The sequence below is a fragment of the Doryrhamphus excisus genome, linkage group LG20 (genome assembly GCF_037039965.1).
Source record: "Doryrhamphus excisus strain RoL-2023G ecotype Guam linkage group LG20, RoL_Dexc_Guam_v1.1, whole genome shotgun sequence".
Taxonomy (NCBI): Eukaryota; Metazoa; Chordata; class Actinopteri; order Syngnathiformes; family Syngnathidae; genus Doryrhamphus; species Doryrhamphus excisus.
Window position 1 is genome coordinate 8,679,610 of NC_136376.1, and position 18,814 is coordinate 8,698,423.

An 18,814-nucleotide genomic window follows, 5' to 3' on the forward strand; every position below is an offset into this window, starting at 1 on the left:
TACACCCTGAACTGGTCACCAGCCAATCACAGGGCACATATAGACAAACAACCATTCACACTCACATTCATACCTATGGACAATTTGGAGTCGCCAATTAACCTAGCATGTTTTTGGAATGTGATTATTAGATGATTTGATGTATTATTATTATTCATTCATTCATTTTCTACCGCTTTTCCTCACAAGGGTCGGGGGGGCTGGAGCCTAACCCAGCTGTCTTTGGGCGAGAGGCGGGGTACACCCTGAACTGGTCACCAGCCAATCACAGGGTACATATAGACAAACAACCATTCACACTCACATTCATACCTATGGACAATTTGTGTGGAATTGAACTTGGGTCTTCTAGCTGTGAGGCCTACGCGGTAACCACTCATCCGCCGCGCAGCCCGGTTTCTACATTACTCAGCAATATTCTAACAAAGTTACAATCAGATTTTGTAACCTATTGAATTTGCACGGCGGTCGAGTGGTTAGCGCACGGACCTCACCCGGGTTCAATTCCACCCAGGCCATTTCTATGTGGAGTTTGCATGTTCTCCATGTGCATGCGTGGGTTTTCTCAGAGTACTCCGGTTTCTTCCCACATTCCAAAAACATGCTAGGTTAATTGGCGACTCCAAATTGTCCATAGGTATGAATGTGAGTGTGAATGGTTGTTTGCCTATATGTGTCCTGTGATTGGCTGGCCACCAGTCCAGGGTGTACCCCGCCTCTTGCCCGAAGACAGCTGGGATAGGCTCCAGCAGCCCCCGCGACCCTCGTGAGGAAAAGCGGTAGAAAATGAATGAATGAATCTGACCTCAGAGTACCCAGCTTGAACCTAAAATGGCTTTCTCTCTTATTTCTCTGTAAAAGGCGACGTATTGGCTTATCACCAGTTATGGCGGTGATGCGCCCATTTTGCTCGATGTTTGTGCAAAAGAGACTCAGGATGCCCTTTTATTCACATTTGAGTTATGAAGCTGAAAAAGCCAGTTAATCCTCCAAGGAGCTGCAGCACATGGACTGACACATTTTTCCAGGAACACGGTGTCTGTCTTCCCAGCACTTTCATCAGCATCTCTTCAGATTTCCCTCTGAAATCCAATGTGCCATCTTCAATTTCCAGAGAGTGGCGCTTTTAGGGCGTTGAAGTTGTGATTATAAGGTAACCGAGTTACATGAAAAGCCGCGGCATAAAGATGCTCTCAAGGAAGAGTGACACACATACACACCCTTTTCCCAAGGCGAAGTCGAGGAAATTTATGGCCGGCACACATGTGCACTAAAAATTCTCACAGACACGTACCCAAACGCATCTCTCCTGGGCTCAGAGACATTTATTATTAATAGAGGAAATCACAGGAGGCTTTTAATTGGAGATGCTCTAGTAGGTGTCTCAGAGGTAAAGCGGGGTGCTGTCACTGTCGATCTGCAAACCATCCCAGCACTGAGGAAAACGATGGGATGTCGCACTTTCATGTGCACCTCCTGTTGACTGTGACGGATGTAATTTTGAAGACATCCTTTTCCTCTCACCACAGCTTCTGATTAGCAACCCCCAAGTCCCAGGCTGGAGTATACTAATTTTGGAATGTCAGCCTGGGAATCACCAGAGGCAGGTATAGAGTAAACGGCACGATATGCAAATGAAAGGAGAGAATCACCTTATCTGTCAATCACATGAAGACCAGGATTAAAAAAAAAAAAAAAAACATGGATGCTAATAATGACTCGCCTCACCAGAGGGAAAAAGCGATGTATTGGAAGGATACATTAAAGTAGTGTGTAATCAAAGCCAACTGGCCTGCACATATGTGAAGGATCTCATCACTGTCGGCATCCATACTGCTGGCAGCAAAGGATATACAGTCATTTGCCCGTTTCCCTTCTTTCATCTTCCTAGCATTGCTAATGGTAGCTCAGCTGAAAAATTCTATCACAACTATAGAAGCAGAATTGGAAAAAAAATGGTAAAATCTGAACAATGCATGTACATAACTTCCCATATATTGTCCAGCTGGAGCCTATCCCACGTGACTTCCAAACCACACCCTGGACACAAGATGCATACAAACTACCATTCACACTCATATTCACACGTCACATGGTTCATGACGCATTGACTCATTGAGTTTTTTTTATTTTAAATACAGGTTGCTTGTTAAGAAAAAATATCATGCACACGGGCTGCGCGGTGGAAGAGTGGTTAACACCGGGCCTCTAGGCCTCACAGCTAGAAGACCCGATTTCAATCCCACCCTCCACATCTCTGTGTGGAGTTTGCATGTTCTTCCCGTGCATGCGTGGGTTTTCCTCCGGGTACTCCGGTTTCCTCCCACATTCCAAAAACATGCTAGGTTAATTGGTGACTCCAAATTGTCCATAGGTATGAATGTGAGTGTGAATGGTTGTTTGTCTATATGTGTCCTGTGATTGGCTGGCGACCAGTCCAGGGTGTACCCCACCTCTTGCCTGAAGACAGCTGGGATAGACTACAGCACCCCCCGCAACCCTCGCGAGGATAAGCGGTAGAAAATGAATGAATGAATGAATGAACATGGGTTACACTGTGGCCGTAATCCAGCTAAAACTCAATCTCTGACATCACTTCCTGCCCACACCTCTGAAAGAAATTTATTGCAACACACACGAGTCTACTGAATATCTACTATATTGGGTAATATGAGCGCAAATGTGACTATAGGGGTGTTATTTCATGCCCAGAGGACTCTAATTATATTGATAACCATATGTACAAGGTAGCAAACAAGAGTTCAAAAAATCAAAAAATATTTGATTGAACAAATGAACAAAGAAATTGATGAGGTGTTGGTGTGCAGGCCACACAGCTAGGAGACATGGGTTCGATTCCCCGCTCTGGGATCTCTGTGTGGAGTTTGCATGTTCTCATAGGTTTTGTCCGGGTATTCCGGTTTCCTGACTATAGGGGTGTTATTTCATGCCCAGAGGGCTCTAATTATGTTAATATGTAATATGTATGTACAAGGTAGCAAAGAAGAGTTATATGCTCTAACTGAGAAAATATTTGATTAATGAACAAAGAAATTGGCTGCACGGCAAACAAGTGGTTAGCACGCAGGCCTCACAGCTTGGAGAAGCAAGTTCAATTCCACCTCATCTCTGTGTGGAGTTTGCATGTTCTCCCCGTGCATGTGTGGGTTTTCTCCGGGTACTCCGGTTTCCTCCCACATTCCAAAAACATGCTAGGTTAATTGGCGACTCCAAATTGTCCATAGGTATGAATGTGAGTGTGAATGGTTGTTTGTCTATATGTGCCCTGTGATTGGCTGGCAACAAGTCCGGGGTGTACCCCACCTCTGACCCAAAGACAGCCGGGATAGGCTCCAGCATGCCCGCTACCCTCGTACAGAAAATGAATGGATTCACTTTTGTTAAAAATGTTGTTGATACCTCATTCTGCTGTCACTACTGCTGTCAAAACAAAAACAAAAAACGTTTCCTATCTATGGAAGGGCGGCAGCAACAAGCACCTTTCACCTCACGTATGCCTTCACCCCTTTTAGGATGAGGAGAGTACTGCAGTGTATGACATTTCTCTGCAGCTTAATGTCCGAATAAGTGTTTCTGCAAACATCAGTCTTCCTCCCTGCATCTCTCTCTTGAAGTAGTCTTGCTCTGACCGCCGAGTTTTTCAGTTTGCCGTAGTTCTATTTTGAAATGGAAATCTGAGGGAAGATAATATCACATACTCGCAGAAGAGTCGGTAAAAGTCAGTCAACTTCAGAGAGTTGTTTGGTGCCACAGATGCAATGGTCTATCACACTGCTGACTGCTGGCATGATGATCTGTGAGTCTCACGTCTGTCACTTATTGACCCACTTTGCCTGACACACATAGGGGCAATCAGGTTATGTACACTACATGTGTGTGTGTCTGCATGTTTTCACACCCTTTCATGCCATCTCCTCCCTCGCATGGCCCACAAGAGGCTTCCGGGGCCTTACCTCATTTGCACTCATCACAGTAACTTGGGACCGGACTGACAGGCTCATTTCCCCGCTCTGCATGGAGCAGCTCAGCAGCAATGCCTTCGAACAAGCAGGCAGCCAGAGTGGTTTTATAATTAGCTGCTTGCGCTCTTGCCTCTAATGTGTCTCTCTCTCTCACTCTTTGCAAGCCCATATTGGCTGGCAGATACAGCATATGCAAGCCACGGCTGATGATAATTGTAGATGTATGGTGTTATATGTTGACTTGAGTTCACAGTTACAAGCTTGAAGTGAGGTGACAAAGGGAGGGGGCGGCCGTCTCGCCGTCATGTGTTGCTAGCGTTCACCGTCTCACAGCTCGCTGAGTGAGAATTGGTCCTGGGGCTGTTGGCTGATTGCGTGGATGTGAAATAACTGTGTTTTAAGTGGCTCTGAGGTGAACGCACTCCAGGCGCGGTACGGGCAACCGGCTTAGGTGAACCAGAGCTGCACCCAGAGGGTCAAAGGCCACTTATAGCTGTTGGTCTCTATATGTGTTATGGGGGAGTGAGAATACTGGTTACACCTGCAGGTACTAACAGCATATATGAAGCCCTGTTCTTGGCAAGGAGGTGAAAATGAAACAGAAGGAGGTCTTTTTAATGGACACATTCATTTTACAACCTCCCAGATGAGAAACAAATACAGTAAAAGCTACCTTAATACAGTAATCCCTCATCCATCACGGTTCAGACCTTGATACACTTCATTCATTCATTTTCTACTGCTTTTCCTCACCAGGGTTGCGGGGGTGCTGGAGCCTATCCCAGCTGTCTTCGGGCGAGAGGCGGGGTACACCCTGGACTGGTCGCCAGCGAATCACAGGGCACATATAGACAAACAACCATTCACACTCACATTCATACCTATGGACAATTTGGAGTCGCCAATTTTTTTGGAGTTCTTTGGAGTTTTTGGAATGTGGGAGGAAACCGGAGTACCCGGAGAAAACCCACGCATGCGCGGAGAGAACATGCAAACTCCACACAGAGATGGCCAAGAGTGGAATTGAACCCTGGTCTCCTAGCTGTGAGGTCTGCGCGCTAACCACTTGACTATGGATAATGACGAAATGTACTCGTTTCATACTCAAATTGGGGGAAAAAAAATGCCTTAGCTCATCCCTAATAATTACACAAATTAACATGAGGGGTGGGATTGAACTCGGGTCTCTTAGCTGTGAGGTCTGCATGCTAACCACGATCGCCGTGCAGCCCAGGTCAGATTCAATAGGTTAAAAAATCTGATTGTAACTTTGTTAGAATATTGCTGAGTAATGTAGAAACCGGGCTGCACGGCGGACAAGTGGTTAGCATGCAGGCCTCACAGCGAGGAGACTCAAGTTCAATTCCACAGAAATGTGAAAACACAGAAATCAAACTCCACATAGAAATGTCCAGGGTGGAATTTAACCCTTGTCTCCTAGCTGTGAGGTCTGCACGCTAACCACTCAACCGCCATGCAGCCCCTTGATACACTATGGAGTTTAATATTATCATAATTAGAGCATTGAAAATGTGTTTACAATCTTATAAATATCTTTTTATTATTATGAGTGTCCTCTAGACATGAAATGAAAATCCTCTATAGTCAATTTTACACTTCTATTATCCAAAATAGTAGACATAATAACAGAAAATAAACCTTTTGTTGTGGTGCTAGGGGAGACGGGTGGGTAGACGACAGGAAGTGACATTGACGGATCAGATATGATATGTAGCATGATATGGATTACGGCCGCAACGGTAACCCGAGTTAAGGATTAGTGTGCCAGGTCATTCAAACCTGCAATAAAAGCCTTTTGCTCTGGCACTCAAGTCTGGTGCTTGTGTGTCTCACTGAGCATTGCAGTATTATCACAGACAGAGTGTAGAATACTGCATATCATCACAATGTCTTTGAATGTATGATCTAAATGACTTGTTCTAACAAAATTCTTAATTTAGACATAAACTATTAATTATGGAGTAAATACAACAGCATAATGTGTAGTACAGCCGTCAAAAGTGAAGTGAGATTTTTAACAAGGATGAGAAACCATTCATGGCAAGCTGTATGATTAACTGGATTTTAGTCTCGCCTGTTCTACTTTCCTTCTCCTTTTGTCTTTTCTTATGAGACAGACAACATCTGTTGTTCAGCCACGCAGACACAGAGCTTGGAACATCCACTGAGTGTAGAGGTGGAAATGGAGCGATCAATTAGATTTTAAAAAATGACTCTCTGTGTATTACCCAGCAGATGTTAAATCGGTCAACCCTAGCACAGCCCCATCTCCAAGGGGCGGATGAGGGGGCTTGTCTGCACTGCATGTTATACCCTGGAAAACTGCAAAGAAAGTCAGATGTTGCCTGAAGCGGGAGTTTGCATTGTGCAGCCTCGCTGTGGACAGAGATGGAGGAACAGAGGATGGAGGTGGGTCAGCAGGACGGCAGGACCCCCCAGGAGGGATGGTGCAGGGGACTTAGGGTCAAAAGATGGGCCCGCTACAAATGGAGGTCCACAGTTTCCTCAGGCCACAGTCTACGTTTTTAAAATCTATAAACTAGAATGGCAATCAGTGGAGGGCAGACCTTCGCCGACTTCCGAACAATCCTAATTTGGATCATTTCCAACATGTTCACCTTCAGCAATAATGAATTTGTATGCATTAATAGTGCAAAATTTACTGAAAATGTCAATCAAGTTAAGAGGTGGCAAACGTCTGAAAATCTATTTAACTAACACCGGTGGACGAGTGTTTAGCGTGCAGGCCACACAGCTAGGAAACCCGAGTTCAGTTCCACCCTCGGCCATCTCTGTGTGAAATTTGCATGTTCTCCCCGTGCATGCGTGGGTTTTCTTCGGGTACTCCGGTTTCCTCCCATATTGTGAGTGTGAATGGTTGTTTGTCTATATGTGCCCTGTGATTGGCTGGCGACCAGTCCAGGGTGTAACCCGCCTCTCGCACGGAGACAGCTGGGATAGGCTCCAGCACCCCCGCGACCCTTGTGGGAATAAGCGGTGGAAAATGAATGAATGAATGAATGGTTTCTATAGGAATACTTGTTATGAGCAATGAGGCGTTCAAAGACACCATGTCATTACAAGCAGAAAAATAAAAAAAAATCCAGGCATACTAAAATGCAGCAAATTGTACTTCCACTTTAAGAGTTACAAAGTGAGTCATAATCATCCATTTATTGTTTTTCCTTTGCATTTCCGTTTATTTAAACCACACATACAGGCATAACAAACACATTGCGATGTTCTGAGTGTCCATGAATGCATCTTGAGGTCTGCCTAGTGACAACAAGGAAGTCTTGTTGCAATGACAAACAGACTAGAGACGTGTTTGTTTGCAGTTGGAAATACATGTGTGGTGTTAGAATTGCACTGCTCACAGGGTTAAACTCCAATAAGGTCACGAGCTGGAGCGCCAATCATGCTAATCGCCTGTCACTGATGGCAACACCAAAGTGGAATAAAGTCCAGCCCCTCTCCAGAGTACTACTTCGAGGACCCTCATTGGACAGAAAAAATACCGATAATTGACATGCAATGCATTGGATTATAAAAATTTGAAAAAATGTCTACATGGTAGTATAGTTGGATAATCCTGCTCATTATCACACAAAAGGTGATTAAAAACTTTCTTGGCAGGTAATAATAGTCGTGTCTGCACTAAACTCTAGGGACAGACCTACATTTAGTCCTCTCCGTAACCTCATTCTTTCAAGGGGACAGTACAGAGAGTCAGCCCCCTAAATGATGATGTTTAAGGTCCAACTAGTACAGCCATTGCCTCGGCTAAACATTTTCATACGGCTGGAAGTGGGAAGAAAAACCCAGGAAATAAAACTCTAACAAGCCAGAGTGACATCAGAGAAGCAGACATGAGATAGGACTTCATTTGCAGTCCTACATTTCACTTGCTTTGTGTTGTCACTTGTAGCTTTACTGTACGGGCAGAGAGTCAATCACAGCTTCCAGACTGGGAACGTTTGATAAATCAATGGGAAAGTTAGTCTGCATTATTATACCATAATAGACTTTACAGGCCTCACATCCTCACTCAGTTGAGGGTCAGAATTCCCAAAATACACAACAGCCACTTGCTCAGTGAATGTTCATCGTCACACGAGTAGAACAAAACCACAATCCCATCACCGCACGGGCACTGTAATCACTGAACACAATGGAGCAGAAAGCATCTATTTATGGAGAGCGTAGCATAATGGCAGAGAGGTTGGTTGAATTAAGCTCTCAAGAGATGGTTGCCATGCTAACAGATGGTGACAGAAAGCATCGGCTCTTTTGATTGCATCTGTTATTAACTAATGAGACAACATTTTGCAAGTATTTAGAAAGGTGTGACAGCAATAGTCATTACGTGTAGACATTTGTTAAGCTGGTGCCATCATTCCATTATTTGGAATTGGTCAAACTTGGCCTCACAACTAGGAGACTCGAGTTCAATTCCACCCTAGGCCATCTCTGTGTGGAGTTTGCATGTTCTCCCCGTGCATGTGTGGGTTTTCTCCGGGTACTCCGGTTTCCTCCCACATTCCAAAAACATGCTCGGTTAATTGGCGACTCCAAATTGTCCATAGGTATCCCGCCTCTTACCCCAAGACAGCTGGGATAGGCTCCAGCACCATCCTGCGACCCTCATGAGAATAAGCGGTAGAAAATGAATGAATGAATGAATGAATGTAAATAATGTAGTTTGAGGTCATCCATGTACAGTAGAAGTTCTGACATCCACATTTTATTATCATTACAATCTTAGCTATAGTGTACTGACCAGCCAGGACAGAAACATTTGTGTATCTATTTCCTACATCGCAAAAAGACTATTCTTCATTAGTTCCTTTAGACCAGGGGTCAGCAACCTGCGGCTCCAGAGCCGCATGTGGCTCTTCAGCCTCTTTATTGTGGCTCCCTTTGCGATGCTTGAATATTTTTAACACCCGAGTGGGGAAAATGCACGTCTTTTGTAATGAGTTTTAAAAAATCCAACTTTGTCTGAAACCATGAATGCATCCTGAGTGAGTTCTGACTGCTATCCAGTTCAGTACATGAAGAAAAACAAGTAATACTTACCTACAAATCTAAAAAATAAATTTGAGATAATTTAAAAACAGCGGCATGGGAACTTGTTTTTACGTTTACAGTAGTTTACACATACATTTATGTAAGTTTATCTCCAAAACTAGCAAGAGTACTCCAACTCGTCTTTTCTTATCTGAACTACTTTGATACCCCCAAATTCCCTCCAATGTTGTTTTAAACATAATATATGTTTTGCGGCTCCAGGCTATTTTTCTTCAGTGGGCATTGGGTAAAATGGCTCTTTTCATAGTAAAGGTTGCCGACCCCTGCTTTAGACCAAAGCGTGGGCAAACTGCAGCCTGAATCAAACCCACTGGGCATTTTGTTTCACCACAACCAAGTACTGTATGTCAAGGCATTGAAAACCTGTCTGTGACCTTGTAAAGGTGTTTAACACTATTAGAGTCCTCTAGGCATTAAATAACACCCCTATAGTCACCTTTATATCTGTATCATCCAACATAGTAGACAACATACCAGGAAATAAGATATGCATTCATTCATTCATTTTCTACCGCTTATCCTCACAAGGGTTGCGGGAGTGCTGGAGCCTATCCCAGCTGTCTTTGGCCAAAAGGCGGGGTACACCCTGGACTGGTCGCCAGCCAATCACAGGGCACATATAGACAAACAACCATTCACACTCACATTCATACCTATGGACAATTTGGAGTCGCCAATTAACCTAGCATGTTTTTGGAATGTGGGAGGAAACCGGAGTACCCGGAGAAAACCCACGCATGGGGAGAACATGCAAACTCCACACAGAGATGGCCGAGGGTGGAATCGAACCCTGGTGTCATCGCTGCGCGCTAACCTCTCGACCGCCGTCCAGTCAGGAAATAAGATATGTAAGACATAAATAAGACCCATGCTCGTGTGTGTAGCTGTAAATATGTGCTGGGGGAGCTGAGTGAAGGGCGGACAGGAAGTGACGTCGAGGGGTTCAGAGTTGAATTCTAGCTTGGCATGGGTTACGGCTGCAACAGTAGCACATGGTTGTATTTGGGATTGTTGTGAGATAATTCAAACCTGCAATAAAAGTCTGGTGCTTGTGTGTCTCACTGAACATTACAGTAACATCACTTTGTGACTAGAGTACAATAATACATATCATTCACAGCGTTTTTCCAATGCATCTTCTGAATGCCTTTATGCTTGCACAAATATGTAAATTGAGTTAAATGGGTACGTATTCGACCACAAAATATGTATATATACACTATATTCATTTATGAATTTATGACAAACTGCAAAGGTAACGCCGTGAAATTCCAAGCACAAACTGGTGAGGAACGATTGTATTACCAAAACAAACAGAGGTGAGCTTTGCGTCCTCTTACTGTTTTCGGACATGTGTACATTTGGATTATATTCTATCCTGCTTTGGAAATATTTGATTAGAATTATTGTTACAGGTCTAAAAAAAAACAAATTGAGAAGAAGTTTGTAATAGAATAGAATGTCAGCAAACAAAAATGTTGCATTGATATCCTGATATAGGATATATGTAATTTTACTGATATACGTTTACATTCTGAATCAATTTATCTTGATGCTTCCTATAGTCGTCTCATTGGTAAAAGTGATTAAAAACTGAAAAAAATAATAATTGAGTTGTTTCCATTAGGGAAGGCCCCTTAGTTGATGACATTCAATAGCTTGTAATCTTTGAGATATTAAATAAATATCCCTTTATTGTGCTTTGCAAAGGTGAGGCTCATGTATTGCCCCTTGTGACAAACACCCCCATCTTATCAGTCACCAATCCCCAAGCCCCAAAACCCGCTGAGGAGTATTTCTTAATTAAATCTTTATTTACCTATTTGATTGGTATATAAGGAGGGCAGGTCTGAATTCCATCTCATATAGTATAGCCAAGAGAGCTATACAGCCCAAGGGAATAGGGCTTTATCATGTGAACATCAGGCCCATTGAGTACTGCTGTTTTTGTCTGCGTCTAAGCTGAAGGCATAGTAAGGAGGAGATGAGACAGTTGTTATGTGGATGGATGGAAACTAATGTCATGAACTTTGTCAAACAGGAGGGGGTAAAGCTGCATGAGTAGGTGGTAGGATATTGACAAATAAAAACAGGCCATTCTCAACGTTTACATCCATTTGCAGGAATTTAATGAATCGATACATTAATAGGATACATGTGTCTGAGGGGGAATCTTCCTTCTAGCTATACCTGAGCTTTCTGAGGCAAAATGCTTATTAACACAGACCTGTAGTTTCAGCTGATGTGCAGAAAGCAATTACTGTAACAGCAGTCATGGCAAATATTTTGAAGGTGAATTCAACTGTGTTTAATTATCTGAAAGTGAAGAGTGATGTTTTTCTCTAGAAAAGTGGGCTGACAGACTTGGATTTAGAAAGAACAGAAGAAAACTGGAAATAAATTATATCATACAATAATCTCTCTTTCTGTGGTGAGTGAATTTCTTCCCAGCTGTCACCCTGGACTGGTGGCCAGCCAATCACAGGGCACATATAGACAAACAACCATTCACACTCACATTCATACCTATGGACAATTTGGAGTCGCCAATTAACCTAGCATGTTTTTGGAATGTGGGAGGAAACCGGAGTACTCGGAGAAAACCCACACATGCACGGGGAGAACATGCAAACTCCACATAGAGATGGGGTGGAATTGAACTCGGGTCTCCTAGCTGTGAGGCCTGCGTGCTAACCACTCGTTTGCCATGCAGCCAATTTCTTTGTTCATAAATGAAATATTTTCTCAGTTAGAGCATATAACTCTTCTTTGCTACCTTGTACATATGGTTATTAACATAATTAGAGCCCTCTGTGCATGAAATAACACCCCTATAGTCACCTTTGAGCTCATATTACCCAATATATTAGACATTCAGTGGGCTTGTGTGTGTTGCAATACATTTCTTCCAGAGGTGTGAACAGGAAGTGATGTCAGAGGTTGAGTTTTAGCTGGATTATGGCCACAACTCTAACCCATGTTGTTATTATAATTATGACGATGATGTGTCTGTTGTGAGACCGCATTAACTGAAATTTTCCATTTCAAAAATACAAGAAAATCTACCGTTCGTTTCCATCTGCAGTGATACATTTAGTGCAACACCCTGGACTGGTGGCCAGCCAATCACAGGGCACATATAGACAAACAACCATTCACACTCACATTCATACCTATGGACAATTTGGAGTCGCCAATTAACCTAGCATGTTTTTGGAATGTGGGAGGAAACCGGAGTACCCGGAGAAAACCCACACATGCACGGGGAGAACATGCAAACTCTACACAGAGATGGGGTGGAATTGAACTCGGGTCTCCTAGCTGTGAGGCCTGCGTGCTAACCACTCGTTTGCCATGCAGCCAATTTCTTTGTTCATAAATGAAATATTTTCTCAGTTAGAGCATATAACTCTTCTTTGCTACCTTGTACATATGGTTATTAACATAATTAGAGCCCTCTGTGCATGAAATAACACCCCTATAGTCACCTTTGAGCTCATATTACCCAATATATTAGACATTCAGTGGGCTTGTGTGTGTTGCAATACATTTCTTCCAGAGGTGTGAACAGGAAGTGATGTCAGAGGTTGAGTTTTAGCTGGATTATGGCCACAACTCTAACCCATGTTGTTATTATAATTATGACGATGATGTGTCTGTTGTGAGACCGCATTAACTGAAATTTTCCATTTCAAAAATACAAGAAAATCTACCGTTCGTTTCCATCTGCAGTGATACATTTAGTGCAACACCCTGGACTGGTGGCCAGCCAATCACAGGGCACATATAGACAAACAACCATTCACACTCACATTCATACCTATGGACAATTTGGAGTCGCCAATTAACCTAGCATGTTTTTGGAATGTGGGAGGAAACCGGAGTACCCGGAGGAAAACCCACGCATGCACGGGGAGAACATGCAAACTCCACACAGAGATGGGGTGGAATTGAACCCGGGTCTCCTAGCTGTGAGGCCTGTGTTACAATTTCTTTGTTCATTAATCAAATATTTTCTCAGTTAGAGCATATAACTCTTCTTTGCTACCTTGTACATATGGTTATTAACATAATTAGAGCCCTCTGAGCATTAAATAACACCCCTATAGTCACCTTTGCACTCATATTACCCAATATATTAGACATTCAGTGGGCTTGTGTGTGTTGCAATACATTTCTTCCAGAGGTGTGAACAGGAAGTAATGTCAGAGGTTGAGTTTTAGCTGGATTATGGCCACAACTCTAACCCATGTTGTTATTATTATCATGTTGTTATGATAATTATGACGATGATGTGTCTGTTGTGAGACCACATTAACGTGCACTCTTGAAATAAGACTTTCTTACGTAGGTGAGCTATGTAAGTTGTGTCTCCTGGAGAGCGTCTTGTAAACTGCATTACACCTGGTAATAAATATCAAATATTTTCTCATGAACATTATTCATTATTGCCCCCCCCCCCCTCCTTCATCCTCCACCTTCCTCCTCAACCCCCCCCCCCCCCCCCCCCCCCCCCACAGGGAACAGCTTAGGTCATTACAGTCTGCTGTCAAAACCTGTGACCGCTCCGTGTCGGAGCTCAGGATTAAAGGCTGTGAAAACAAGAACAAGCAAGGGAGGGAGTTGAAAGCTGACAGAAGGAGCAAGGCCTTAAATATTTTCTGTCTCCCCCCCCCCCTTTCGCCCCCCCATCCCTCAGCTACAGTTGACCGCATGCTGATTCTCGCAGCTACTTTGCGCAGAGCTGCACTAATGTGACGGGATATGGAGTCACAAGGAAAACATGGAGAAGAAGGAAAGCGGTGAGGCGAAAGTGAAAGAGTCCTGCTTGTTCAGTGAGGTGATGGCTGCTTCTTACTAAGGACTTTGATGAACTACAGTTTCATTATATACTCGAAATATACAGGACTAATAACACTAACTTTGGATTACTGGTGTGGTGATGGGAAATTATTCCAGGAAAAACAAGCAATGGTTGAATAATTAAATGAAACATGTCTACCCAGGCATGTGTTAGGCAATAAACATCAGTCTGGGTGTAAAGTGATCTCTGATTTACTGCAGTTAATTGGTAGAATTTGTATTTGAATATGCACACAATTTACAATGGAATACATTGGATCCACACCCAAACATGATAAGTGAATTTTCACAATGTAAGCTTAAACAACCCGCTTACAAGCTTTTAAAACTATTATTGACATTAGAGCCCTCTAGACATAAAATAGCACACCCACAGTCTACCCAGATAGCAAGGTGACATTGAAATAATGTAGAATCTTTGTTGAATTCGTTGAAAATCAGACTAATGTTGATTTAGCATTAGTTTGCACCCGCAGCTAACACTGCAACAATCAACCACAATTTCAATATAACTAAAAATGAATGTGGTTCAAGTAATATTTCAATAATACCAGAAGAAGGCTAATTTAATGATGTTCAATACCAGGCTTTTATGAAAACTCAGCTTTATATTCAAGCAGTGCTTCTCAAATAGTGAGGTATAGGTTCCCCTGGTGGAGGGACAGTGAAAGGAAGGGAGGACTTTCATTTGGTACAGACCTGTCAACATGTAGGAATTTGTTGTACTCTTGAATACGCCGTTTCGCTGCTCTCCATGTTGTCGCATTTCAACGGTTTCGGTTTCGAGTTCAACCTGTACGGCACACATGAAAAAATTGATATCACTTTCAATTTCAATTTCAAATCCAGGGGCGTGAAAACATACAATCATTCACACTCAAATTTATATCTATGGACAATCAATACAGTCACCAATTAACGTTACAATGCGGACACAGTGGAGATTCGAACCAAGCTTTTGACTGTGTGGCCAACATGCCAACCACTCGGTCAATGTGCAGCCAACATGACAAACATGTGATGCTTTACTATCTTATTAAAAATCTTATTACGGCTTTGAGGTGTTTTTTCTACAGGAAAAAAAATGCCTGATTTTTGGGGGAAAAAATCAACAAAATCACTGCTCATTATTAATATTTTTTTTGTCTACAGTTTATCCTGCATTTCTTTAGGCATCATTTAATTTATTTTATTTCCTATTTTTCTGTATTTAATCTCATTTTAGTGACTCTTTTCTTTTTACCTTGGTCTCTCTATTACAAAATGAAAATACGGAATTAAGCCTGTGGAAGACCTGGGTTCAGGCGGCACGGCGGTCGAGTGGTTAGCGACAGACCTCACCGCTAGGTTCAATTCCACCCGCGGCCATCTCTGTGTGGAGTTTGCATGTTCTCCCCGTGCGTGCGTGGGTTTTCTCCGGGTACTCCGGTTTCCTCCCACATTCCAAAAACATGCTAGGTTAAAATTGGTGACTCCAAATTGTCCATAGGTATGAATGTGAGTGTGAATGGTTGTTTGTCTATATGTGCCCTGTGATTGGCTGGCCACGAGTCCTGGGTGTACCCCGCCTCTCGCACGAAGACAGCTGGGATAGGCTCCAGCACCCCCCCACGACCCTCGTGAGGAAAAAGCGGTAGAAAATGAATGAATGAATGAAGACATGGGTTCGAATAGCCTCTTGGGCGTAACTTTTCTCCAGATAGCCAAGTTTCCACATGCCAAAAACATGCATGGGTGAATGATTGTCTATGTGTACCTTGTGACTAACCGGCAATCAAACCTGCATGTTCCCCAAAAGTTAGCTATGATAGGCTCCAGAATGTGATCATAATGAGGATAGGCAGCATAGAAAATGGATGGATGAATGTTTTGTGTGACAAAAAAATGTCCAACTGCATTTCAAAATGAGTCATTGCGTATGAAATACTGCTGAGTATATATATATAAGAATACTGCCGCTTGGTGTGTTATTGTACCCTTGAAGTCATTTAATCCTCTACTGGGGTTCAAACACCTTGTTGCTGTGCATGATCACAGTGTCTCCATAGTGAATGCTGAGAGCCGACTGTCTATCAAGCTGCCAGTGAAGCGGTTGTGGCAGGTCTGATTCCTGACATGTGTCACATGTAATGGGATCAATAATGTCGACTCACCCTGCTGTCCTACTGAACCTCTGTTTGATCATTTCACTACCTTTTTTTCTTCATTTTCAGTTTGCATAATTATACCGCTATCTCAAATTCTGGCTTTTGGATAAATGTGGTTAAAGACCCCTAAAGGAAGCCCTAAATACAAAATTTTGACGTTTTTCCAAAATCCTCAGATTACCTGTTGTAGTCCCAGTGACAACCTAATGAAATCATTCACTTATTTATTTAGCACCAATCCACAACAAAAGTTACTTAAAGGCACTACACACTTGGAGCAGGTCTACAACAACGCGTCTCATACATGAAGGAGAACAAACTGAACCCCACATGAGCAAGTACTTGGCGACGGAGGAAAGGAAAAAAAACCTCAAACAGAACCCAGGCTATGTGGGGCACCCATGTTTCTAGACCAGTTGGGTTGAGATTGAGAGAGTAGAAGGACAGATGGTAGATAGAGAGGGAAAAAAAGAGAGAACAGTGGCTGTATCAACAAACGTAATGGATGCAGGACAGTAATGGTGGTCATGGTCCGCTCAGTCTAAGTCTATGGCAGCATAACGAAGAGATGACTCGGCACATCAGCCCAAGGGGGGGATTGGCCATTAGGTTTTTTTCGGTGGCCCCCGACCAAAAGTGGCCAGATGGATGGCCATTTATTTACGTATTTACTGCTGTGCCTTACCGTTACTATATATTAAATGGAACGTGATGAGTTCAAGGCCCTAGTAGGGCCAAGTGGAAAACGCTTCCACGTTATAAATAAAAGCTTGACTGAAACAATATGAAAGTTTCCCTCCTTCCTGAAGTGCTATCTTCTGTTTTCCTTCTGACACCATCACTCGTAATATTACGACATTTGATTGACAGGGACGAATTAATTAATAATAATAATAATTAAGTCACTTCTACCTTGATTTCATTCATTCATTCATTCATTTTCTACCGCTTATCCTCACAAGGGTCGCAAGAGGTGCTGGAGCCTATCCAAGCAAACAACCATTCACACTCACATTCATACCTATGGACAATTTGGAGTCGCCAATTAACCTAGCATGTTTTTGGAATGTGGGAGGAAACCGGAGTACCCGGAGAAAACCCACGCATGCACGGGGAGAACATGCAAACTCCACACAGAGATGGCCGAGGGTGGAATGGGGGCGGGGGGCAAAAGAGACTCGGATGACACCATTCTACTGTGCTACGAGTTATTTATTGAATTCATTAGTGTTTCTCAGTTTCCTCATCAAAGTCCTGGCAATTGAAACGCTGTTTGGCCCCATGGTAGGTTATTTTGCAGCCAAGCTGAATTTTAAAAAAAAAAGAGCAACGACTGACTGATCAGAGAGGTGCAACAGTGACTTCCTGGCGGGCGTTGATAGCATCTAACAGGCACGTTTGTGTAACAAAAGGCACGTCGGACTCACACAGTGTATAAATAGCACAACGACACTGTGGGGGTGCCCACTGCTGCTGTTGAGCATACATTTTCACAGGAAGTCTTTGTTTTTGTTGATACCAATTCAGCCTGATTTGTGTTAAGAATTGAAAATGTGGTGTTTACACAAAACCTATAAACTCATGGTGGCGGCGTGTGCGCACGGCATAGCCCAGCGTCACTCTTCGCTCTTCGACTCGTTGCTGAGATGTCCAGAGTACTGAAGTATACACCCATACAGGCAGAAGTACTAGCAGGCAGTGTCAAAAATGTAAACAAAAGCAAGGTAGGTAGCATTTCCATTGCTAATGTGCGGCCTTTAGTGAATAAAATGAATGAGTTACAAAGTCACATCACGACATCACATTGGCGACTCCAAATTGTCCATAGGTATGAATGTGAGTGTGAATGGTTGTTTGTCTATATGTGCCCTGTGATTGGCTGGCGACCAGTCCAGGGTGTACCCCGCCTCTCGCCCAAAGACAGCTGGGATAGGCTCCAGCACCCCCCCGACCCTCGTGAGGAAAAGCGGTAGAAAATGAATGAATGAATGAATGAAAAGAATAAAAGAAATGGAAGTGGAAAACACTAGTTGGGATAGCAGTGACAATAAGGAAGTAGTAAGACTCAAATGTGATTATTTAATTTGAGGTATTTACATTTATTTTTTGATCTCACTGAAAAAATACCATAACATGGATGTTTTTTTATATCCATGTTAGTTTGTGATGACTGGTGTGGTGACTGTATCGTTGGAGTGGTTTCATTCTTTTTTTCCTTTTGTAATGGACTATGTGCGATACAACGACTAGTAATGAATTGGTTGCTCTTGGCACGTAGTTGGGTCCCTCAAGCTGGGTGAGGGTGGTTGGATGTGGGGTTTTCATTCTGGTAGACAAGGAATAATATATGTTTTGTTGGGATGAGGTTGGAATCTGGGTGGTTGGGGGGCTTGGGACTAGATACGTCTTGACTTCTTCCCATTCCCTTTCGAACATTCATTCATTTTCTACCGCTTTTCTTCACGAGGGTTGCGGGGGTGCTGGAGCCTATCCCAGCTGTCTTTGGGCGAGAGGCGGGGTACACCCTGGACTGGTCGCCAGCCAATCACAGGGCACATATAGACAAACAACCATTCACACTCACATTCATACCTATGGACAATTTGGAGTGGCCAATTAACCTAGCATGTTTTTGGAATGTGGGAGGAAACCGGAGTACCCGGAGAAAACCCACGCATGCACGGGGAGAACATGCAAACTGGAATTGAA

The 18,814-nt window shown here is 43.1% G+C and overlaps 1 protein-coding gene across 1 annotated transcript in view; it reads right to left on the reverse strand.

The window, feature by feature from the left end:
- unc5b (unc-5 netrin receptor B) overlaps positions 1 to 18,814 on the reverse strand; it is a 142,522-nt gene that overhangs the window by 116,811 nt on the left and 6,897 nt on the right. Inside the window, exon 2 of the mRNA XM_058058493.2 lies at positions 14,658 to 14,751. Within this exon, the coding sequence (XP_057914476.2) occupies positions 14,658 to 14,724 (67 nt within the window). The 5' untranslated portion in view covers positions 14,725 to 14,751. The remainder of the gene's footprint in view (positions 1 to 14,657; positions 14,752 to 18,814) is intronic.